This window comes from Diadema antillarum, unplaced genomic scaffold, assembly GCF_040938485.1.
Source record: "Diadema antillarum isolate AM-2024a unplaced genomic scaffold, OU_Dant_1.0 seq00001606_RagTag, whole genome shotgun sequence".
Classification (NCBI taxonomy): Eukaryota; Metazoa; Echinodermata; class Echinoidea; order Diadematoida; family Diadematidae; genus Diadema; species Diadema antillarum.
In genome coordinates this window covers 492,723-518,838 of record NW_027272319.1, presented here as the reverse complement: position 1 = coordinate 518,838, position 26,116 = coordinate 492,723, and the positions used below count along the sequence as shown (strand labels likewise).

Below are 26,116 nucleotides of genomic sequence, written 5' to 3'. Positions count from 1 at the left end.
ACCTTATGACATGAAACTTTCTCTGGAGAATCTTCACGCAGTAGTTCATGTCCACACCAAGTTTCAAGAAAATACCTTTGGGCATTGCATAGATAGGGGGGAAATTGCAACATTTGTAGCATTTGACCTTGACCTTTTGACCTTTGACCTCTTGCCAATGTCACTAAAATCTACTCAACTAATTGTCCCATCATACATCATCCTTGGACCAAGTTTGGTGAAAGCTGCTTCATCCAGTTTTGAGTCATCACATAAACAGATAAATTTCAGGATTTGACCTTGATCTTTGACCTTTGACCTCTGTCTGATTTCACTGAAAAACTAATAACGTAATTGTCCCATCATACATCATCCTCCAACAAAGTTTGGTGAAATTTGCTCTATCCAGTCTTGAGTTATCGCGTAAACGGATACAATTTCATGATTTGACCTTGACCTTTGACCTTTAGCCGATTTCACCCAAAATCTAATCAAATAATTGCCCCATCTTACTTCATACTTGGACCAAGTTTGGTAAAATTCCAGTAAATATTACTCAAGTTATCGCGTAAACGAAAGCGGACGGACGGACGTACGGACGTACAGATGTACGTACGGACGGACAACCCGAAAACATAATGCATCCGGCACCACTTCGTGGCGGAGGCATAAAAACTCACGCACATTGCCGGGACGAGGAGGACTCTTGTCAGATGTCTTTCTCCTTAGAGTTGTCCGATTTTGTAAAATTCAAATTTCTCGTGAAGGGATTGTATCAGAGTAGCTTGTCTTAAATGGCTACTCACCCAGCTTTGTAATGAAAGCCTCATTTGCTGCTCATGCTCACCTGAGTCAATACTACGGTGAGCCATTGTTGTGTTGTGTTTTTTCATAATACATCCACAAACTTTTTACATCTTCATGATTTCATTTTCTCCAAGCTTGGCAGGTATTATTCCTAGGACTATAGGATATAATAATGATAATTGTTTTGGATATAAACTCCAAATTTTATTGTCCGAAAATAGAAATTCTTTTTTGCCCAATTGATCTTGGGCCCGGCAGCCACTGAGCAGCGCCAGATCGACGTTGCTTTAACCTTTTCAACTGTTGAATGGCAAACAAGGTAGCAGCAACTCCCGTCTTTTAACGTCTTTTGGTATGACGCAGCCGGGGTTCGAATCCACGACCTCCCGATTGTGAAGGCAGCCGCTCTACTTACTGAGCCAACACATCGGTTTTTGTTCAAGTAGCATCCCCCTTGGATACAATACAACATTTGTAATTTAGAATAATCAAACATGTAGTACAAGGTATTTAACAGAAAAAAAAAATCATAGCAACACATTGGCATGAGCAGTAGCTACTTGGTGAGCACAATATTGTTGTTATAGTTCCAGTTGTAGTAGCTTAGAATGATTATCATAAAACATAACTTGGGTGTGTGTTAGGTATCATTACGTACTTGATTGTTATGAGGTGTCAGTATAAATGCCATTTCAGGAATGGGTGTGACATGTCGCTTTTGATGGATAATATTTTTCTCCGGTAATCTCTGATTTTGATGTAGGAAACGAAGCCAATCAGAACAAGAGGCAGAAGCAGCCGGCCAAGAGGCGGCCAAACAAGCAACTCTGGTACAACTTTAACACCGGCTACACCAATGCTGTCAGGAAGCACATCAAGATACAGGAGCTCCTGTGAATGACACTCTGTGTAAAACTATTGGTGTAACCCTAGGAGCACCTAATATATGACAAGACACTCTGCGGTACTACTTTTAACACCAGCTACACCAATGCTGTCAGGAAGCACATCAAGATACAGGAGCTCCTATGAGTGGCATTCTGTGTGAAAACTATTAGGTGTGACCCCAGGAGCACTGATGACAAACACTCTGTGTTACAGCTTTCAACACCGGCTACACCAATGTTGTCAGGAAGCACATCGAGATACAGGAGCTACTATGAATGACACTCTGTGTAAAACTATTGGTGTAACCCCAGGAGCACCTATGACAAACACTCTTGTGTTACAACTTTTAACACCAGCTACAGCAATGCTATCAGGAGGCACATCAAGATACATGAGCTCCCATAAGTGTCACTCTGTGTGTAACTATTAGGTGTGACCCCAAGAGTACCTATGACAAACACTCTTTGTCACAACTTTTAACCCTAAAAAGACTGGGCTATTTTGGTAGCTCGAAAGACTGGGGGGGGGGGGGGGGGGGCCCTAAAGGGCCCCCCCTTAAGATCTCGGCCGTGGATCGCGCGATCGCCGCGGAAATTTGCACAATGGTAGTGTGCGATGTAATCTACAAGATTGTATATTTAAATTTTCCAAAATAGTTTTCTTTTCTTTTATTTTGATTAATTATGCTAATTTATGCGAGAAATCAGCCTTTTTGATCTAAATCAGTAAATAAAGCTCCAAAAGTGCTCATTTTTGGTCTAGATATTCTTTGTGGCATTCTTAGCAAATGTACTTGAAAAAAAATTCGGTATCAAAATTAATTTCTTATCTATTTTATTGTTTTATGAATTTCTTACGTATTTCTATGTTTTTTCTACCTTTTGTTTTTGTTGTTTTTTTCAGCAAAATTTGTCGCAGACCCTTTTTGAAGCATAATACTACTAAAACAAATTGATTTTAGCCATTGAGAGAAAAAATAAGCATATTTATATGAACCATGTGATAAAACTCAATTTGTATTGACTTTGTACACAAAATCACATTTTTGAGCAATTTTCGGTCTCACGTGCATGTACAAAAAGTTATGTAACTTCAGAACCGTACCCCGGGGCGTCACAAATTTGGTGTCAAAATGTGCGGGAAACTTGAAAAAAAAAAGTCATAGAGCATCGCGGCGAGAGCATTGCGTGTTGCAGAGTAATCGCGCGAAATGTCGAGGGGGGGCCTTTTAGGCCCCCCCCCCAGTCTTTTTAGGGTTAACACCGGCTACACCAGTGCCATCAGGATGCACATCAAGATACAGGAGCTCCTGTGAGTAACACTCTGTAACTATTAGGTGTAACAACAGGAGTACCCATGAATAATACTGTGTGTCTTTTAGGTGTAACCCCACGAGTGCCTATGCAGAACATGCTTTCATTGTGTGTTACCTTTAGGTGTAACCCAAGGAGCACCACAGGATTTTGGCGGAGTAATAGAATAAAAAAAAAAACAGGCTGATTTCCCATCAACTTCATCTTTCTAGAGTCTTTGTGTTGTCAGGCAGCATCCATCACATTTCAGCTCAATTCACATATGAGGGTTGGCATTGAAGCTCACAAAACTGTAACATGATCCCAATTGACATCTGTAGAAACACACTGCACTGTCTTGACTTTCATTTAAAAAATACCGTAAAAGTGGATATTTTTCACACTCAGCCAGGGGTAAGATGAGTTTTGCATGTTTTTAATTCAACGGAATCATGACATGAACTACTGGAACCTATAGCAAGCAAAAGTATTTATGTGCCTTTGTTTTCACGCTAATTTCTGGTTGCGCAAAATGTGTGAAAATTTCAACTCTGAAAATGTCCACTTTTCCAATAGTCACCCACTCTTTCCAGTGTCTGTCTCTATTTTGAGATAGATATTCATTAAAGGACTTGAAATTCATACTGCAGTTTTACTGCTATCCAGGACAATACAATTCGAGCCCTAGACTGCCAACTCTTCAGAATACCAGATTCCAGTTTTGTTTTGTGCTGTCTTTCCTTTCAAGTACAATAGAGGATCAGTATCAACCATAATGGCCCCAATTCATGAAGGTGGTACAAATGAAACCATGGTTTAAACCATGGACAAAAACCATGGAGTGCCAAGTGTTGCATGGAATATTTCGTTACGAAATCAGTCATTTCGTCGATGAAATGATTATTTGTAAAGAAATGACAACATTTTGGAACTAAATGAACATTTCGTCCACGAAATGATAATTTCGTTAACGAAACGGTCATTTTGTCGACGAAATGACCAATTTCGTAACGAATTATTCTGTGCGACACTTGGCGCTCCATGGTTTTTGTCCATGGTTTAAACCATGGTTTCATTTGTACCACCTTCGTGAATTCGAGCCAATGAGTTTAACTGTCTCCTCACGTATGATAGCTACATGCATATAGCTTCTCATAAAGAAAACAGAGAATAGATATATCTTTGTCTTTTATATAAGAATGTCTGTAGATTAGAATAAAATAAGGGATCATGGCAAAATACAGCATGTTACATAAATGTTGCTTGTATCTACATGTGAATTTGCATTAAAATAGTATGGAATGTATGAAGTGCATTGCAAAGATGTATTTTGTCATATGCTGTGTCTTTTACTGCGAAGCATGAACCTGCATGAACCACCATCAGAACGAAAACTGTATAGAGATATTGTTATTGTAAGAAGATATTCCAAGAGCAGATTTTTTTTCCCTTTTAAATCACACGTCATTGCCATAATGCACTTGATAGAGACATAGAGCAAGCAAATTTTGAAAAAAAAATAACGAGATTAAGACCAAAAGAAAGATAACAGATTTTGCTGTAAGGAGAAAAATTCTGCAGTCCCAGGAGTATCTTGTCAACAGTGTAGTGGGTTTATTGGACCAATATCTGGGACAGATAATTTGACAAGGCATGATCAAGAGGGGCATTTCATGAAGCATTTTGTTAGATATTTTTTTCTGACGAATTTGCTCTCAGCCAATCGGGTGCAAGGATTTCAGTAGCTTTTAACAGTTTGTCAGAAGAAACATCTGACAAAATGCTTCATAAAATGTCCCCCTTGGTGAATGTGTATGTGTACAGACTGTGCATCAGTGTTTTTAACAACACATGTTACATGATGTACTTGACTTAAAGAAGAGAAATCACAACAAGTCAACACAGTAAATACACACTTTCAAAACCGATGCTAGTTTTCTTGTCTTGCTCTTGAGTTTAATGGATCAGTACAATGTATGTACAATAAGACTCGCTGTCCATTTAAAGAGGAAATCCAGTCCAAATATAAGTTAGTCTCACAAAAAAGAGTAAAATCTTACGAGTTCAATGGTAAAAATTTGACTGAAATCGGATGAAAAATAGGGAAGTTATGACATTTTGAAGTTTTGCTAATTTCTGCAAAACAGTTCTTGTACAGTGGATATGAATATGCAAATGAGTGAACTAACATGTCATACTCTCATAATTTTCCACTGACCGTGTACAAAAAAATGACGAAAATTCAATGTTTCTGTAACTGAAGTCTGAAACATGACATTATTCCTAGTTGAATAACTTCAGAATAGTGATCAGTTAGATATCCGAGGATTTGAGCCTTGGGCATAATTGCGTTTGAATTAAAAAGTGGAAATTTCAAAATTTTACGTACAAATTATATGGTAAGTTGTGAGGGAACGACATGCTCACTTTCCCATTTGCATATTCATATTGACTGGTCAAGAACTGTTTCCCTCCAAAATAGCAAAACTTCAAAATGTCATAACTTCCTTATTTTTCATCCGATTTTGATCAAATTTATACACTGTACCATTGAACTTGTAATATTTCACTCTTTCTTATCAGACTAACTTATATTTGGACTGGATTTCCCCTTTAAAGGGCTGACTTTAGTACGTAGAAATAAGACTAAAAAGCATGTGCAGAACATGTATTTAGTTTTCTATTTACCACTACATGTACCACAAAAAATAGAAACTACAAATGATGTGATCAAGGTAGAATTTAGGCAAGATGATTGGTATGATATTAACATTTTGACAATCTTATCAATGACATCAAAAATACAAAATGAATTATCATATGGTCGGACACATGTTTATGTATCTGTGCTTGTTTTCGGGTGAAATAATCCACAATAAAATTCACAGAGAAGTTTGGATTATTAGCAGACAATGATTTGGAGTTGATATAGCAGCCATCGGGAAGTGAGTAATGAGCAAATTTTGAGCTGTTCCTTTGGTACAAGTAACTACAATTATCATAACTCACAATGTAAATCTTCTCTCACAGAATAGGTCCAAGAACTGTCCAAATCTACTTATGATTCATTCACTTTTTTGCAAAATATTAAACAATACAGGTCACATTAGACAAGCAAATACACGTAACATTCAGGGCCAGGACTCCCGAGAAGCAATGTGTGCTCATAATGGGAGCCCTTATTCTTATCTATAAATAAAAATACATTTTGTTCATCTCGTGTATAGACATTGACCGTAACACCCACAAAGAGATGTAAAGCTAGAGTTCAGTTTGGAGAAAATATAACTAAAATAAAGGACATTATTACGTGATACACGAAAACAGGAGTAATTGTACCCATACCTAACATTATTAGTGGAAAAGTGAGCAAAGAAAATGGGATTCCATCCCGATGGAATCCCATTTTCTTTGCTCACTTTTCCACTAATAATTTATATTCTTTCTGGTCAGTTTATTCTGTCTTTATTTGTTACATACCTAACATTATTACATTAAATCACTTCCAGTATTATAAACCCCATGAGTTTGTACAAAAATTGTTGTTACTACAACTACACTCGGGTTACAACAGTCCACTTATATTGACACATCTACACATCAACAGTAGGTCCTTGGTGTGAACGAACAAACCAAGTACTGTAAAACATGATATATTCACAGCATGACATTTTTGCGAATTGGAGCCGAGGGCCTCTTTTGTGGCATGAAATTTTCGCGAATTGCCACTGGCGTGCAATGCATACAGTGTAGACAAGAACTTTCGTGTGCATTCTATTTTCGGAAATCTTGGCGCTCGCGAAATTCGCGAAATTAAAATGCATGCGAACATTCCTCGTTTTACAGTATGTTCACATGATCAAGAGTGTACAAATATTCCTTTATTTGACCTTTTACAATAATTACTTTTTTTTTTGTAATTACTGCATGAATACTAGGGTTATAAAACATTCATCCCAATTGACAAAATAGATTTGCATCTGTAGTGGTTTATTACCCACGCCGATGAAAATCGGCAGGGGGTTATGTAAAGGGTTCCGTATGTTTGTTTGTTTGTTTGTTTGTTTGTTTGTTTTTTTGTTTTTTTTTTGTTTGTTTGTTTGTTTGTTTGTTTGTTTGTTTGTATGTTTGTTTGTTTGTTTGTTTGTTTGTTTGTTTGTTTGTGTACAAGATAACAAGAGAACGGGAAAACGGATTTGCACGAAATGTTCAGGGAATGTTTGGATAATGACAGGAAAGAATCGATTAGATTTTGGTGATAATCGGTTGACCCTTGCAAATTCTGTGTGACCTTGAAGTTTTGACCCCATGGTATAGTGACCATTCCGAAAATTTCCCGTTTCTCACTTTGCGATTTTCCGCTACCATACGAAGACATAAACTCCCCAACGATCCGACTTCGCTGCTCAAATGTTCGTAAGAATTCCGAAATTTACGTTTAGGCCTATTTGAGGGACTATGTCCTTCTAGATTTATGAAAGTTCGTTCTCCGTCATCACAAACTGGCCCGTATTTTGATGATTTTTCAAATCAACATTGATTGTTTTTTTCGTTGGAGGAGCATTTTGCTCGGTCGCAGTCACACTGCACGATATGCGCGCTCAATGTCAATGCGTGTGCAAGGCCGCTGAAAATGCATCGCGCTCTACACTGTTGGTGCAAAATTGCACCGGGGACGTTGCGGCGCTCGTTGGTGGGCTAATACTGGTGCAGTAGACATTTGCATTCAACCCTTGCATTGAATAATTCCCGTAGACACTAATCATAGGGGTAATTGCCTAGGGGGTACGTAAATTTTGTTTTTCTTTTTTGCTTTTGTGGATACCATCAAAGATCGTACACTCATACGACCTTTGATATTTGATGATTTTTCAAATTAACATTGATTGTTTTTTTCGTTGGAGGAGCATTTTGCTCGGTCGCAGTCACACTGCACGATATGCGTGCTCAATGTCAATGCGTGTGCAAGGCCGCTGAAAATGCATCGCGCTCTACACTGTTGGTGCAAAATTGCACCGGGGACGTTGCGGCGCTCGTTGGTGGCCGAATACTGGTGCAGTAGACATTTGCATTCAACCCTTGCATTGAATAATTCCCGTAGACACTAATCATAGGGGTAATTGCCTAGGGGGTACGTAAATTTTGTTTTTCTTTTTTGCTTTTGTGGATACCATCAAAGATCGTACACTCATACGACCTTTGATATCATCACACTCTCGGCTTGCTATAATCAAAATATCCCGCAAGAAAACGGCGTATTTCTCGATTTTTAGCGCTTTTTCCGCGACCCGTCGCGTAGACAATACTCTTAAAACTGGACTTAATTCGCGCGCGCTTGGAAAAGTTCCGATTCTGCACTTTTGACGGTGGAATTTGGGATTTTCGATGGATTTTTGGAGGAGACTTAAGGACTTTCCTGTACGTGAATGAGTGTTAATACCGTATGTGTAATTATGTGATTTGCGTGTGATGTGACTGTAGAACCAAAGATCGTACACTTCAGTGTACGATCTTTGGTAGAACTCACTGGCTGGTGATAAAGCACACTGGCAATTAAGTGGCCGAATTCTGGTAGATGACCGAATGCACATTATGTTTACCCCGACTTTGTACTTAGGCGTGGGTCTGCCGCCTTTGACGGCCCCTCTCTAGTTTTTATTTCATTGCTATTTTCAAATGAATGAAAGACATTTCTGGGCAGTGCCAGGTGCACAAGTTGGACGATTCACAAAGTAAGGCATGTATGTACACTATATGTACAATAATGGTGGAACTGGGAAAGTTTCTGCCTTAGATAGTACGATTCCATGGCATCATAAATGATGTCATGCTGATTGTGCAGCAGAGAGTTGAAGGTTTGTCGGCAGACGCGATGATGTTCAATTTCGGATTTTACTAGTTATGTAACTGCAGAAAGAAGGCAGAAGATGCTCTATACCTTTGCGGAGAGGGGATGTACTCAACATTTAACTGCACTGCTACTTCTGTCTGTATATGTATAAATGTAAACTGGTGATGGGATGTCACGTCACATCACACTATATTAAGTCCTGCTACGCTCTGCTGTGCTACACTATGCTACTTTACAACATTACATTATGTTACGGTACAGTTATAACATCATAATTCAATTTTTTCTTCGAGGAAAAAAGTATACTTACATTACGCTACACTGACAGATATCTGCTGCATAGAATGTTTCACACTTACAACTGCCACACGTGGCACAACTCAACACAAAAGTTTCAGCAAATGTCAACATGCTACAAAGAAGTGCACAAAACTACATATTGTACACTGAACATGGGGTATGCAGTGGCAAACATACACGTAACACTCTTATCACCCAGTCATAACTACAACTTCCCAAGCTATGCTTTGTTTTTGCTATGACCTCTGCAATGAGACTGTATACCTGTCGAAAACAAGTGCATTTTTAAACTTTCTCATCTGAAAACTAAATGTAATAGTCTATGTGCAGGAATATACATGTATTGTACTGTGTATGTGTTAATTGCTGACACTGTGATCATTGTACTGCAATGTGCATAGATGACATAAGGCAGAGCTTGTAAACCTTTCCAGACTCACAGACAAACTGACGCATGCTAAAAAAAGAAAGAAAAGAACATTGTGACGGTAAAACAAACATTTGGTTGGTACGTACAAACAGAATTTCAGAAAAGAAAGATCATATCTGTGCCATTTCAAAAGCACACTTTGTTCTTCAGTGTGTAAGAAAAATGAAACAAATTACTGAGCATAACACAAATGTGTTTGTTGGCAGCTGTGATAAGGCTAGCCTTAAATATGAACACTAATGCAGTGAGAAAGGCAGTGAGATACGAGAAAGAGCCAACATCACACCCTGTACATGGGGAGTTTTCACCTGAGTAGAAGTAGAATCTTAGAATGAAATATAGGGTTTTTGCTACTATGTAGACAAATTGTGCAATAAGTAACATCAATGCAAATGTAATCAGTTTTTACTTCTCTTTACATAAAATAAATTAGATGAGAGAAGCACTTTGAGAGCGCAAACCTCTGCCAAGCAGCTACTTTTTACCAATGATCTTGTTCTTCTATAGAGATCAGTGATTTCTACCCATATGTATGCATGCTGAAAATCAGAAATTAGAGCACGCACTTAAAACCTATAAAAATTAGCAGCTTGACCTCCCAAGGTCATTGACCTTACTTGCCAAAATATCGAAAATCCTTCATAAAATCTAGAAACCTTCCAGATCACTACCAAAATTTAATCATCTGCTCCTTGTGTCATTTTCAAGCTTTTATGTAAGTTTCATCTAAATCCGTTCCCAACTTTTTGAGTTATTTTGCACACGGACAAACAAACAAACGGTAATGAAAACATAACCTCCTCCCTTGGTGGAGGTAATAATAACATGCAAAATGAAATTCTTCCTCATGAAGCAATACCAAAAATTCCATGACAGTGAAAAATGAATATAGACACTGACTCTTAGAAGATCAAATACCCTCAGTCGAATTCACATTCCCTAAACTAAATTTCACAACTGCACCACACATTCTGAAATGATGAAGTGCCGGAATGCTTAATCAGCAAGGTTGAGGTTGCAACAACAACAACAACAACAAAAAAAAAGTAAAGAAAAGACTGCTTACACGTCAAATAAAATTTTGTATTTCAGAACTTCATATTTCACACTTGTAATGCATTTCTGCCCTAGACTACGGACGGCTGAACACCAGCTATAAATTTCTTCATAACAGATCAAACAAAAATGATCATTGCACATTTGGCATTCCATGCAAAATGAAAGACAGAGTTGACCATGTACCAATATCACAAGATTCCTCTCACTTCCACCAGAGTGACCTGTTCTCTGAGTTGTATGTAAATCTCCTGCAAACTAAACATCACGCTTTACACAAAGTCGCAAGTAGAAAACAGAATTCAAGAATGAAGAGAATTTGACCGCTGATTTGAACTCCCAGAGATTGACTCAGTGTCAAATTCCTTTATTGAATTATACCTCTTGCATTTCTAAGCTAAGTTACACTTCATCTTCTTGGACCTTCTCCTACAAAATCATCTCTTCCATCTTGTGACAGATGAGCTCACAGTACAGCAGTGTACACAGATTCACCACTGATTTGCCTGGACTCTTCTGAGGGGGTTGACATCTTAGCTGCCTGTTGGATTGCCTAGAGTGCTGGCAAGGGATTCGTCAATGACAGCCTTGAATTGCTCCAACTAGATGTGGCATGGAAAAAAAAAAATTAAGGTCACATGTAACAGTATTTTTTTTTCTTGTTATTTTACCATTCATGCAATACTGTAAAACGAGAAATGTTCGCGTGCATTTTAATTTCGCGAGCGTGAAGATTCACAAAATTAAAATGCACACGAAAGTTCTTTTGTACACTATATGCACTGAATGCCAGTGGCAGTTTGCGAAAATTTCATGCCGCAAAAAAGGCTGTTGGCTCCAATTCGCGAAAAATTCATGCCGCGAATATATCATGTTTTACAGTATACTTCTCATTCCAAACACAATTTTTTCCACTACTACTACAACTACTACTACTACTTCTACTACTACTACTAATACAGTACTATTGTGCAACATTCTTTAAAGAGGAATTCCAGTTATAAGTTGGTCTGATAAGAAAGAGTAAAATATCACAAGTACAACAGTTTAAATTAGATCAAAATCAGATAAAATTGGGGTAGTTATAGAGTTGATCAAGAGTAATAAATGAGGTTATTCCTGGTTGAATAATTTCAAAAGAATAATCAGTTTAATAGATATATCAGGATATGAGACTGGGGGCAATTGCATTTGAATGAAAGACTGGAAATTCTGAAATTCATATGTACAAACTATACGGCAAGTTGTGAGGGGATGACATCATCACTTTACTATTAGCATATTCATATTGAGTGTTCAATAACTATTTCCTGAAAACAAGTGAAACTTCAAAATGTCACAACTTTCTCATTTTTCATCCAATATTGATCAACTCTTTAATTGCAGCACTAAGAAAAATGTTACTCCATCTTTTCAAGCTAACTTTCAACTGCACCAGAATTCTCCTTTAATGTCTAATTGCTACCTCAACTTGGTTAATATAGTACAGGAAAATGCAATAAAAAAGAAAAGATAAAGAAAATGGCAGTGATATAAAAGAATCTTCAACTCCATCATTTATTGGACTTATTTTAATTTGCTGAATGACTTTCATGGAAAGGAATACATCCTGTTTCTCGGATATCTTTTGTAGTATCGGTAGCTTTCTTTTGGCCTACCTGTTCGATGGTCTCAACAGCACCCATCTCAGTGGCTAGAGGTAGACCAACGTCGACCAGGTCCCGGGCCTCCCTGAGCCTGTTTCCGAGCCCTAACATCCGTACCCTCAGTGCCAGCAGGTCCAGGTTCTTGCCATCCACTGCCATGGCCTGGTCCAGGACATCAGCTGCCTTGTCAAACTCTTGAAAGCCACCACACAACTTGGCCAGGTTCTCCAAGACAGTCTATTATCATGGTGGAAACAAGTATAGGAATATTAAAAAAAAAAAAAAATTCTTTTGGTGACATATCAGTAATAAAATATTTTACTAAACTGAGCATTTGAAAATACGAACAGAACATTAGATTACTCATCAGATCTATGTCTATTTTGGGCCACAATTTCGTTGCAAATGATTGCTTGCAGAGATATACTGTCTGTTCAGAATGATTTTAACAAGAAAGACGCTATAATCTTGATCAACATTCGCTTGGATGCTGCTAAAACCACGATCTACAAAATACATTTATTGCACAGCCATAAATCAGCCAAAGATTGTAAGGTCTGAAATTCTGCAAAGGGGCAATTGATTTTGTCATTTGTGACCCGCTACAACAAAAGGATCCGAAAGTCGGGGAAGGTCGATTTTCTGAAAATGACACAATATTATTCTCTTACTCTTCCACTATAATTTCATACATAACACAACTCGTAAAAGTACTCGGTTGCAATGATTTTATGAGAGCATGTCGAGTGGTTTAGGAAATCAGCATCTCTAAACCGCCTTCAAATTTTCCTTCAGACACAATCGTGATCAAGTGGAGGCAAGACAGTTTTCACCTCTCCACTAGAAGGTATGCTAATAGCAACGTTACCCACGCGATGTTCTTTCAAGCTTAGCGCCAGCGGTCTACGCACGACCAATCTGACCAGGATGCCACGCACTGACCGATAAAATCACTCCATTGTTGCTAGGGGCGGAGTCTACATGCAGGGCTAAATCCAAATCTTCGGACACGTTTCTGTTCCTTTGAAAGTCGGAAAATCATGGCCAACAAAAATGCTAATTTCTTGCTTTTTCTTTGATCATTTAGCTTTGAAATTTCGGCAGATGATAGACGATAATAGGCTACTAAATTGTGCCAAAAACAGAAATCCGATGGTTTTGAATGATTTCGATGATCTGACTTCAAACTCGATTTTCTTGGCTCAACTGACTTTCAGACCCTTTTGTTGTGGCAGGTAACATTTTGAAAGAGCAAGAGAATCAATTTCATCAACTTCAGCTTCTTCAAAGAGTATGATATCCATTTGGAAATATGAAATAACAACAAAAGAAAAATTCATACCGTGTCCTCGGGGAATTTTTCTGCAGCACGTTCCATGATTCTGAGTCCCTCTGGTTTGTGGTCACTCATGACAAAGTCTTGGCAGCACAGGTTGTAGGAGTTGGCCTCAAAATTTCCGCGCTCGAGAACGGCCAGCATCTCCTCTACTCTGCCCTGTGGGGCGAGTTGGGTGATCTTCCGACCCAGTAGCATGTCACTGTCAGGAAACCTGCAGAGAATAACCAATGAATGATTGATTAAATAAAAAAAATAGCCCTTTCTCATTGGGAGCTATTGTGGCTTCCAAAATCACAATATGTGGGCTTACCATTCATACTGCAACAAAATCTTTGGAAGTTATGGCACTACAGCAAAATTTTTAGCTTTTGCAGATATGCACAACTGTCTCAACAGTCTGCTGCAGGCAACTATGATTATCGGGTAAAAACAGCTTGGCTTACATACTTTGACTGTGCCAATGGAGTGCAGAATTGGAAGTCACATGACAGACAATACAATTCTATTTACTTATCTATTTTTTTTTGTTTTTGTTTGGCAAGAGTTGTCTTTGCAACTGTCACATCAAACTAAAAGTAACGATAGAAAAATAACATTCTGGTCTTTAATTTCAAATATTACCTTTTTATTCGGAGGATGTTTTGAGTGGCTTTTGCGTAATTGCCCTGCAACTTTCTTACAAATGCTTCAATTTGTCCAATGTTGAAACTTTCTACTGGCATGGTTAAAGGCCCTAATTATGTATGTCTCAGAGGCCCTGTGTTGTCATGAACTTCGATGATTTTCGCGGAAGATTCAAGTTCATAATGAAAATAAGCACAAGAAAATGTCTCCCATATTTAACAAGCTATTTTGACACTTAAACCACAAACACCAATATTTCTGCATCAAAAGGTTGTCTAACTTTTCAAGTGCAAAATCCACGGAGTGTTCATATGGCCTGTTGGGTCTCTCGTCCAGTTTGCTGTCAAGGTAATCGAGGGCAGCGTAATCACGGGCCGTTGCAAAGGGAGCATCGACAACCCGCACGAGGGCGCTGTGTGCATCAGGTTCTCGGTCAGTGGACAGGTAGTAGGTGATCATACGGCTGTTGAGGTAGGAGTGTGAGAACATCATGCGGCCCTGCTTGTGAAGAATCTCACCTGTGGATTTAATAGTGCAGACCACACTGTCCATTACACATGGGACTACATCTATGGACTACACCTGTGGACTAGGATCTATGTTTAAAACTACAATTGGTATCAAACTTGCGGATTACACCTGATGATTGCAATGTGTAGATTGGCATGTGTTGATTACATAGTGGCCAGCACCTGTGGAATACATACTTGTGTGTGGATTACATGGTGGCTTACAATATGTACCTGTGGATCACACACTGATAATTGATTACATGGTTGCTAGCACCTGTGGATTACAGTGTAATTACCAGTATGTGGATTACATGTTGGCTAGCTTCTGTGGCTTCCATACTGGCATGTGGATTACATGGTGGCTAACATCTGTGGATTACATAACAGCATGTGGATTACATGGTGGCTAACACCTGTGGATTACATAACAGTATGTGGATTACATGGTGGCTAACACCTGTGGATTACATACCGGTATGTAGATTACATGGAGGCTAGAACCTGTGGATTACATAACAGTATATGGATTACATGGTGGATAACACCTGTGGATTACACACCGGTATGTAGATTACATGGTGGCTAACACCTGTGGATTACATACCAGCATGTGGATTACATGGTGGCTAACACCTGTGGATTACATACTGGTATGTAGATTACACGGTAGCTAGAGAACACCTGTGGGTTCCATACCAGTATGTGGATTACATGGTGGTTAACACCTGTGGGTTCCATACCGGCATGTGGATTACATGGTGGTTAACACCTGTGGGTTCCATACTGGCATGTGGATTACATGGTGGTTAACACCTGTAGGTTCCATACTGGAATGTGGATTACATGTTGGCTAGCACCTGTGGGTTCCATACCGGTATGTGGATTATAGGTGGCTAGCACCTTGGATTACATACCATGGCCCAATTTTACCAAGAGATATGATCGATTATAAATTTCCTTACCACACAGGCTGCCATAGACTTACCATACAAATCAACTATAATCAATTATAACTCTTCACAAAACAGGGCCCAGTAAGCCTTTGTGATTTACATGATGGCTAACATCTGTGGATATATATTGGTATATAGATTACAGTGTGGCCAGTCTTTATACACCTCCTGATAACATATCTATGTGTATGGATAGCAGCCGTTTGGGACTCTTTACACTTTACACTGCCAAATTCAAGCTCTTTTATGTGAACATAACATGCACATTTATTGCAATGTCTTCATTTTACCTGCTTTGTGGTAGTAATGATGAGCCACATCAGGTTGCTCTTTCTGTAGGTATCCCAAGGCTATATTCTCCAGTATCATCAATGTATAATGGTGTTCTGGCCCATTGGCAATCTACATTAGTGTAAACCGTTGAGAAGAAAGACTCTTCAGTGCCTTGCGGATCAACGGTCATGAAATCAACTTTGTAGCCTGCACTTGTTGGAAGCTGATTTGAGCACTGTTGTAAAATTCTCAGCGATAAAGATGTACCATGAGAAACACTGGTGAAACCTTGTGTTTCTCTCCAAACTAATGACTGTGCAATTTTTGTCAAAGTTTCAGGTAAGCAGACTACCAACATCGAAGCATTTTATTTTTTTCTCCTTTTTCCAGTCAGCAGATCATTTCAGCTGAGGATTACATACAAAGAAAGGTATAAGTTGAAGTTGTAATATCGTTTTTGAAAATAGATAATTATCACAAGAGTGATTTAACATGGGAGAAAGATCTGTTCTTCACGAGCGTTCTTGACTGCACTCTTCTCACACACAATGAGCTGCTTTCTCTCAAATGTTAAAATGCAGTATGAAAACTTGCAATACAGTATTTCTTTGTGTTCCTGCTACTATCTTTCAAAGTGTGAAATTTTGTAATATTTCTTATGTGTGTTCCTGCTATCTTCCACAAAAACAAGCGCTTAAATGATGTACCTTGTTAACTCACAAGACATCAATTACAACTACAGAAATTATATTTGAAGCTGTGTTTCATATTAAGGTTTCCATTTCGAAATTCCTCAGACATTTTGTCATTGAATTTGTAAATAAGCAGACACTTAACTATTACAAATCTGAAAGGGTACTGCTTGATATTGAAGTAAACTTACATGTTGCCATTCTTAGTCTATGTTAATTTTGTCAAAATTCATCTGGGACATTGGAAGATTTCAATCTTATGACTATCAATACCTCTGATATTTTGAGGGCATCCTTGGTCATAGCTAGCGCCCTCTCTAGCTGGTCGATGCGCATGAGATAGGATCCATAGCTCAAGTATGTCTGCGCCACCGTCGGATGATCTGTTCCGAGGGCATTGATGCGGATCTCAAGAGCTCTGTGTTATTACACAAGCAAATGAGAAGAAACGGGTGTGACCCATGCTTTTAAGAGCTAACACAGCACACATTCTACAATCTTAGAGAAGGAACCATACAGAGAGCCTGCACTGTATCATAGGATTCACAAATTGAGAAGATCAAGCTACAACTTGTGATGGATGCAGGAAGGCCACCTCTGCACACCAATAACACACAAAAGAGCAGTTAAAGAAATTTTTTGGAGGAAAAAAATATTTTGGTTTAAAGTGGGAGTAGTGCAGATACTAAGCAGTTTACATCAACTTTCAGAAAAAAAAAAAAACCCAACAGCATACATTCCAGAGACATAATTTATTTCTACAAAAAAAATAGATACTGAATTTTAAACAAAGTATGCCAGTTAGAAGCACTGTGGACGGAATACACAAGTACTTGATTGATAGAATTTAATGACACCTCCAGTATCAAATGTCAACTAGAACTATATTACTGAATTAATGTGATTGATGGAAGATAAAGTTTGTGCATTTACATACTATAATAGGGGTCACATGCGCCAAATTTCAAGTCAAATGCTCAAAACTGAGGTAGTTGGCTCATTACACATATTTTTGTATAGAAAATGCTGTTGCCATGGCACCACAATAATGTATATAAGTCCCAAATTCCAACTCAAATGCTCAAAACCTGAGAGCAGTTGGATCCACAAAATTTTGCGTGATTTGTACAAAAACTGCTGTTGCCATGGCAACAGATTTCTTGATACTCATGAAAAAGGTGTCTTGCACAACTACACATTACACTGATCACCTCTGCCGAATTTCGAATGAATTACTGTACTATAAAAATGAGAGAGCAGTTTCAATTGGTATGATTTCTATGAAAATTTGTCATTACCATGGCAACACATTACTAGATACTGACAAGAAAGGTGTCTTGCACATTTACATATGACAGCAGTCACACTTGCCAAATTTTACATGTAGGTCAATTGCTCAAAAAATGAGGGAGGAGTTTGATCCACAAGTTTTTGCAATGGACAAACTGACCGTCCAACCAGCCACCCAACCTCCAGATGATTTCTATAAGCACTACAACTGTATGTGTGAGTGAGGGTATAAATACGATACATAGTAGCTTCAAATTGAAATCAGTTGTACCCTACCACACTGTAATCAGGAATTTTCTAAACCTTTTATACAGCGGTTCCACGTCTTCCATTCCTTTATCTGCAAGGCGCGCTGAACACATGGCGAAGTTCATGTATGTTCCACCAATGTCGGGGGGAAGCTGGCCGAAGAACACTTCCTCATAGATCTGCAGTTGGTGTGTCAAGCGAGGGCTCTTGTCAAGGATTCGTATTAGAAATTTCTCTTTCGGCATTTACACTGTACATGTACTTGGCCATAGTAAGTAATACTGATATACATAAGATCAGGGAGGCGTCTCACCTCCCTGATAAGATATATATGTGGCATGTCCCTGCACCCCTGCATCATTAAAGGACAAGTCCACCTTCATATACATAAGGATTGAGAGAATGCAGCAATATTAGTAGAACACATCAGTGAAAGTTTGAGGAAAATTGGACAATCCGTTCAAAAGTTACAAATATTTTAAGTATCTGCGCAGTCACTGCTGGAAGAGAAGACTACTACAGTGTATGATGTCACATGCGTACAACTATACAAGGAAAATAAAAAGAGAATTTCACAACACTTTACTTTTTGAATAAAGTGTACAGTTCTTCGACTTGCTACTGACGTATGTTAAGGGTAATATTATTCCCCCTGCTTTCTGAAAGAGAGAAGTCAAGTGTCCGATTTTGCTCAAACTCTCACTGATGTGTTCTACTAATATTGCTGCATTCACTCAACCCACATGTCTATGAAGGTGAACTTGTCCTTTAAACTAGTTTAAAACATGGTTTTTAGATATATATGTGGAAACAAATGCATACGCTTAGAGGGCTTCCCACGTTTTGACAGTTTTGTGAATCTCATATTTTGTGTAACCTTAATGTCAATTCAGTACAATTTCATTGGGCCAATTCTGTTCTGGCAGATTTACCTCTGAGCATGCTGAATAACTGATTCAAGGTGCATTTTCTGTTTTCTCTTTTTATATGTGAAAGTTTTATTTCAAAAAATATGGAGGGAAACAGAACTCCCAAACAGTCAACTAAATATGGAAAGGTCATCTTAAAATGCCACAACATATGCAAATGATTGAATTTGAAAGCATGATTTTGTCCTTCTATAAATGTCATGCAAACATCAATCATTATGTGACAACACACCACTAACAATGTTCTCCTATGGGCAGAATATCCTTGGATGTTCTGCCCATAGGAAAACATTCACGTTAACAACAGTAAGTGATAAGAAATGTGGTGGTTCTTGCCACAAGGTTTTCACATGATGCCAATAGCTTTTTGTTGGACTCGAGGAACTCTTAAAATGTCCACTTAACCCATGCAATATCATATTGTAGTAAAAAGGTCAAGTATAACATGCGTTCTGATTGGTTAGATTGCATCACGTGATTGTATGAAATTTTGGTATAGGGCATGTCTGTACCCTATAATGTTGATTTTGGCACGGTGAATCCCGTGTTAATAAACAGGAGATGAGTCAATTGTTTGATTGCTATCATTTGGGGATCAAGATTTCATTGGAATTTCAGCGTTCCCGGCTTTGAATTTCAAGTTTTTGTTGTTCAGAGTGTTTCAGCATTGAAGAGCTGACATCTGGATTTCGGAGTTCATTTTGTAATTAAGGTAAGAAACTTTTGTATCTCAGATCTAAACAAAATCAGTAGTAGATCTAGTAGGGCCTAGACCTACAGAAAATGCATGTAGATGGAGGGATCTATTCACTATAACAATTAGCACATGTTCTATTGATGCACCAGCACTGGACTACAGAACTTTGAATACTAATAATCCCTTGTGCAGTTCTATTTCACCGTGGCCTGTGGCCTTCGCAAAACAAAATGGCACTCTGGATAATTTAGTATTTTGTTGTTCTATAATCCAGTATAGTGCATGATACAGCATGCACTAACTGTATAACAAATGACTAATATGGGAGGGGACATACAAGATGTTCTAATCCTAGAGTTTACAATGCTTTTCTTTGGAGGCTATTAGTCCCTCAAGAGCATTTCAAGTCCTTCAGACAGATCATTCTGTATGTACTATACTGCATGTCCACCCAAAAAATTAGAACGGGACCCTCTGAAATAATAGCCTTAAAAGCAGTGACTCAACCCAAATACAATTTCAGGGTATGAAACTAGAACTTATTGCCCACATCTTACAAAAGACCCCATCCGATTTGCTTCAGTGGTCAAAGAGAAATGAGGAGTTTTGTAGAGCATATCAGGAATCCCTTCCCTCCAAGTTCTGTCCATTGTGTTCACACATTAATATGCAGTTCCAAGAGCATCTAAGTGCTAAACTTGGAAGAATCAGACCAATGACATGTTTTACAATGATCCATATTTCTCTGTAACCACTTTATCAAAGTCAATGGGGTTTTCCGCAAGATATGATAGTAAGATGTTATGTTTTAAGACCCTGAAGTAGCACTTAGACAGTTTGATCACATTGGAATGTTATAAATGCGAAAATCCAATTGTAATTTTTTTTGGGGACATACTGTACAGTATGTTTGACTTCACTCTATCCATCAAAGCTAATTCGGACATGGATTGGCAATTTAATCCAGTGATCACGGTGGGGGATAACAATGATAAAGATGATCGACAATGTGTTCACTGTCGTTGCTCATAAAGGAAATGACAATCATTGATAATCACAGCAGCAAACAGATCCCATTACCTTGAGACTCTTTTCCAGGACAGGGTAAGCCCCCTTGTAGTCTTCCTTCCCATACAGCACCATCCCAACGTTGTTGAGGGCAGACGCCACCAGTTCATTCATCTCACCGTGAACTTCTCTGTGCAGCTCTACAGCACGCCCAAAGCAATCCTCTGCCTGCTCATACACACCACAAATTAAGAAAATGTTCCTTGCAGCACAATGCAAATATCCCGGGAACAACATAGATTCACACCTAGCTTTCACGCATATCGAGAGGGCTTAATTTGAAACACAATTGTAGTGACGCATAACAAGAATTGTGTTTCAAATCATCAAAGCATTCTTGCCGTGTGAATGCAAACTGGAATCGCGGAGGGTGATTTGAATCATGATTCCAATCGTGTTTCAAATGACGGTCTGGAGGTGTTTTCCAATCATGTTTCCACAGAATTAAGCAATGAAACAACCGTGAGAACGTTATTGACCTCCAATCGTGTTTTGGGGTGGAGCTTATGTTGACCTTTCAACCACTTCCCCAGAAAGACCCCACTCCTCACATGTTCACACTACAGTCAAAGCATGTGCTAATTATGGCTCAAGAGTTTGATGGGAACTTGTAAAACCTCCCCTCCTTGCTCTGAAATTAAAAACTGCAGAATCTGCAAAGTCTTCCTTGGTCGTATGAACGAAAGATGATTCGAATCGTAATTGCAATAGTGTTTGTAATTCAGCAAATTCAAATTAAGCACTCTCAGTATGTGTAAAAGCACAGTTGGTTGCACAAAACTTTTATAATACACGTTAGAGCTGGGGCATTCTTTCACACTACATTCTCCTTAACTGAGTATCAGTTTTACTGGCTCATTGGATAACACCACATACTCTCAAAACTTGAGTTCCTTTGAAGCAGTGATAAAAATAGACTTACACCATGAAACTCCCAAAATATTCAAGAAGAAATTATAATAATCACAGCTAATCCCATTGCAGGTGATACCAGGAAACTGAGGAAACATCTACATCTACTGTAAAAGCTGTTATGCTCGCAAGGGTTTAATTTACATGAATTTCACAAATCACTGTTAGGCCGTGAATTTAACTACATGCAAAAATACAGCCATGATGCACTAGCGGAGTAAACAGACAAGCATTAATGAACTTATGATAGCCTCAGTTTCAAATCGCAAAAACATCTTGCCAAAAATGTCTGTGAGCTCTTCATTTGCAAAAATATCTGTACGCAAAAATAACAGCTTTTAAAGTAATTCAATCTGCATTTCTTTCTGCTCCAATGGATTCTTGTCAGACTGTCTCTAGCCAAAGTCCCACGACGCCAATCTTTTAAAACCCACAACCAAAATAATAAATAGCTATTCTTCTGCAAGGGTTTAGTTGCTGGCTGGGTTTTAGTTGGTTGCTGGCTGGGTTTTAGTTGGGTTTAGTTGCTGGCTGGGTTTTAGTTGGGTTTTAGTTGGTTGGTTTTAGTTGGTTGCTGGGTTTTAGTTGCTGGCTGTGAATGAAAAAGCTCGAAAGGATAACGGAAAGTAGCCAATTTCTTTTAGTTTGCACAGTCCCACCTCATCAAATTTATGCTGTCGAAGAAAGATGAAGCCAAGATTGTTGAGGGTCACAGCAAGATAGGACTTGCCTTTCTCCACCCTGTCCACATGCCTGCAAATCAAATTAATCGTTCACTAATGTAAATGTGGAAATACTGCACATTTCATGTGAGACATGAAACTAGCGCAAAAAGAGCACAAATATTTCTGCTTCTTGTATCATTAACAATATTTAATCTCTTTCATTCCATGGAAATAAAAACATGTGAAATTCATTTTAGTACCGAGCTGACTGCAAAAAATTATTCACACTAAAATTTCCACTTTAACAGTATCATCATCATTATCATTAAAACTTATCATGATTATGATTATCCTTATCATTATTGTTACTATTATTATTCTTGTAATATTTAGTATTTTGTATAGATATCAATGTTACTTTTGATATTATTACCTCCGCCAAGGGAGGAGGTTATGTTTTCGTTACCGTTGGTTTGTTTGTTAGTTAGTTAGTTAGTTTGTCCGTGTGCAAAATAACCCCAAAAGTAGTTAACGGATGGGGATGAAACTTGCAGGAAAGGTTGAGAATGATACAAGTAACAAACGATTAACTTTTAGTAGTGATCTGAGAATTTTGGGGGAATTTATGAAGGATTTTTGATATTTTGGCAGGTAGAGTCAATGAACTTCGGAGTTCAGGCTGCGCATTTTTGAGGTTTGCATGCGCGCACTAAAGTGCGTGCTCTAGTTTCTGCTAGGGTGAGGCGTGCCGTGCAGCTGAGGGCTTATGACGTAACAAAGGCTTCTACACATATCAGGAAATCGGGCGACTTTCAGCACACAATGCTATAAAGTACGTATGGGTGGAAATCACTGATACCTCTATGGAAGAACAAGATCAGTGTTGGAAATGAGCTGCATGCTTGGCGGAGGTCTGCGCTCTCAGAGTGCTTTTCTAGTTGCACATAATTATCCTCACAATTTAATTATTATTTTTATCATGGTTACTAGCATCACTACGATTGTTAAAATTTTTCTGTACATGTTTCATGAATGACTGCTACCCTCAGATAACACATAAAACCAACACAGCAGCCTACACTGCTTACATGTTCCAAAGGAATATCACTGGACACATGACATTACTATAAAGGTGCCTGCTTTGTCTTTTGCACCCTTTTGTAGATGAGGGCTTGTCAAAGAAGTGCCAACTTCTCAGATTTCTTAACAAAGTTCTTAGCTTTTCATTTGCGAAATGTGACTTTCCAGCTCAAAACCAACAAAAAGTAGGCCAAAATGACTTTCCACCTTTCTAGGTAGTTTAAAGGAATAAGCTCTAAGCTTCAAAATAAGGTACAACTATTTAAAATTGGACCATCTTAATCCATCAAAAAAGTGGTTGAAATAAGACAGAGCAAGGAGGTGCAGTTTCATAGAAATGGGAGAAAAGAGGATTTGAATATCACGGTCACTCAGGCTTAATGTGCTGCAGTTTCAATGAAAATATGTTCTATTTTACAGTTAAAGCAGCACCTGTCTGAAAAAAAAAGTGGTCCAGAAAAAAATACTGATATCTGGAATTTGGTTTTCTTTTAAGCCACCAAATTTTGACAGTAGGTAGAGAAAAGATTATTCTCCCAGGCAAGATAAACATTAAACATTTGAGTCAGTCAACCCAAATGACATATTTTAAAGGACAAGTTCACCTTCACGGACATGTGGGTTGAGTGAATGCAGCAATATTAGTAGAACACATCAGTGAGAGTTTGAGCAAAATCGGACAATCCGTTAAAAAGTTATGAATAATCCGTTAAAAAGTTATGAATTTTTGAAGTTTCTGCTCAGTCAAGGCTGGATGAATAGACTACTATAGCTTGTGATGTCACATGAGTACAACGATATAAAGAAAGAATAAAGAAAATTCAACATATTTCCATTTTTCTCGCATAACAAAAGAACACTCGACTTCTCTCTTTCAGAAGGCAGGGGGAATAATATTACCCTTAACATACGTCAGTAGCAAGTCGACGAAATGTGCACTTTATTCAAAAAGTAAAGTTTTGTGAAATTCTCTTTTTATTTTCCTTATATAGTTGTACGCATGTGATATCATACACTGTAGTAGTCTTCTCTTCCAGCAGTGACTGCGCAGATACTTAAAATATTCGTAACTTTCGAACGGATTGTCCAATTTTCCTCAAACTTTCACTGATGTGTTCTACTAATATTGCTGCGTTCTCTCAATCCTTATGCATATGAAGGTGGACTTATCCTTTAATCTGCAATTTTCTGTGGGTTTTGAGCCGGGCGGTCATATATTTATATGCCTACTTAATTTCTCAAACAGGTAAAGAATATGACAGCCTGGTTTAAAGGGGATGGCTAGTAACTGATCAGTGGGAATCAGTGGGAATGCTGGGGGATGATTGTTCCAATTCTTGTGGGATTCATTTAAGAGTACATTATATATCTATTGTTGTGGGAAAATTATTTGCTTCAGAATGGTCTCATTTTCGAGTAAAGTGCAGTTCAATGTTTCCAGATTAGCATGCCTGTACAGTGACGAGGCATTAAACTGCACATTACTGTCCTTGAATATGAGACCGTTCTGAAGCAAACAATTTTCACAATAGATATACAATGTACTCTTTAAATGAATCCCACAAGAATTGGAACAATCATCCCCTAGCATTCCCACTGATTCCCACTGATCAGTTACTAGCCATCTCCTTTAACCCTCTCCACAGCAGGGACTTTGGACAGTGTATGGGGTTTTCTGTGCCCATCGGAACACAAAACACACACAAAGGGTTAACGTACCTCTCTCTAAGGTCCAACACTTCTCGGTGGATCTTGGAGGCCTCATCAAACCTCTCTGTGCTGGCGTAGTGACAAGCTAGCTTGGTCTTCAGCTCACAGTAAGAGTCCAGGGCATCCACATCCCTCTCCACCTCCTCCATGTTATATCTTGCTTTCTGTCATGAGGTCACAAGATACCGAGAATGGGAGCCATTACTGAATATTCACTCTCTGAAATGACAGTGCGTTATATCTTTTCGTGAATCATACACCATGTTTTCGGTATTAAAAACTGTAAGTGTGACCTTGAATACATACACTAAAAAAAGAAAACATTTGCCACAAGTTGCTGTTCAATAATCTTACTTCAAGGTCAGATCTAGACTTATGAAATCTGGATATTCCTAGTGAATTTAAAAAGGAAAATGTAAAGACCTTTGAAGTCAATGGCCAAATGAAGTGTCCTGTCTCACTCTTCGCTGTACCCACATTACCAGGGTGATTCAATCCACAGCATCTACTACATGAAGGGATCATCAGATCATCCAGATACTTGTCAAACTCATTAAGCATATTCTACTCGTATCTCTTCTTCAGATCCAAATTTACACAAGTTTTTCTCAAGGTTTAGAGTACATGTTCATACTGTTCACGGACAGAAAAAAAAAGGACACATAGTATGACAATTATTCTCAATATCGTGCAGCACAAGCATATGATTTGTTTTATGGACAAAGATTTAAAATAAATATTGTTAATCAAAGATGTGAATTTCCAGGCCTACTAGAATATCAATCTATACAAACCTTTGACAAATACCCTGCATGTTTGTTTTGTTTTGTATTGTATTGTATTGTAATATATTGTATTAGTTCAGTCATTGTTT

At 38.3% G+C, this 26,116-nt stretch overlaps 2 protein-coding genes across 2 annotated transcripts in view; one reads left to right on the top strand and one right to left on the bottom strand.

Moving 5' to 3' along the window:
• Positions 1-2,148, top strand: part of LOC139711068 (chromosome transmission fidelity protein 18 homolog) — a 31,749-nt gene extending 29,601 nt beyond the window's left edge. Inside the window, exon 24 of the mRNA XM_071622987.1 lies at positions 1,550-2,148. Coding sequence (XP_071479088.1) covers positions 1,550-1,683 — 134 coding nt within the window. The 3' untranslated portion in view covers positions 1,684-2,148. The remainder of the gene's footprint in view (positions 1-1,549) is intronic.
• A 7,928-nt stretch (positions 2,149-10,076) lies between these two features.
• Positions 10,077-26,116, bottom strand: part of LOC139711067 (TPR repeat-containing protein DDB_G0287407-like) — a 42,332-nt gene continuing 26,292 nt past the window's right edge. The window contains exons 16-25 of the mRNA XM_071622986.1: positions 25,252-25,406; positions 22,447-22,540; positions 20,888-21,043; positions 18,236-18,360; positions 16,916-17,060; positions 15,968-16,079; positions 14,493-14,730; positions 13,592-13,799; positions 12,262-12,486; positions 10,077-11,205 (exon numbers count right to left, since the gene is read on the bottom strand). Coding sequence (XP_071479087.1) covers positions 11,137-11,205; positions 12,262-12,486; positions 13,592-13,799; positions 14,493-14,730; positions 15,968-16,079; positions 16,916-17,060; positions 18,236-18,360; positions 20,888-21,043; positions 22,447-22,540; positions 25,252-25,406 — 1,527 coding nt within the window. The 3' untranslated portion in view covers positions 10,077-11,136. The remainder of the gene's footprint in view (positions 11,206-12,261; positions 12,487-13,591; positions 13,800-14,492; positions 14,731-15,967; positions 16,080-16,915; positions 17,061-18,235; positions 18,361-20,887; positions 21,044-22,446; positions 22,541-25,251; positions 25,407-26,116) is intronic.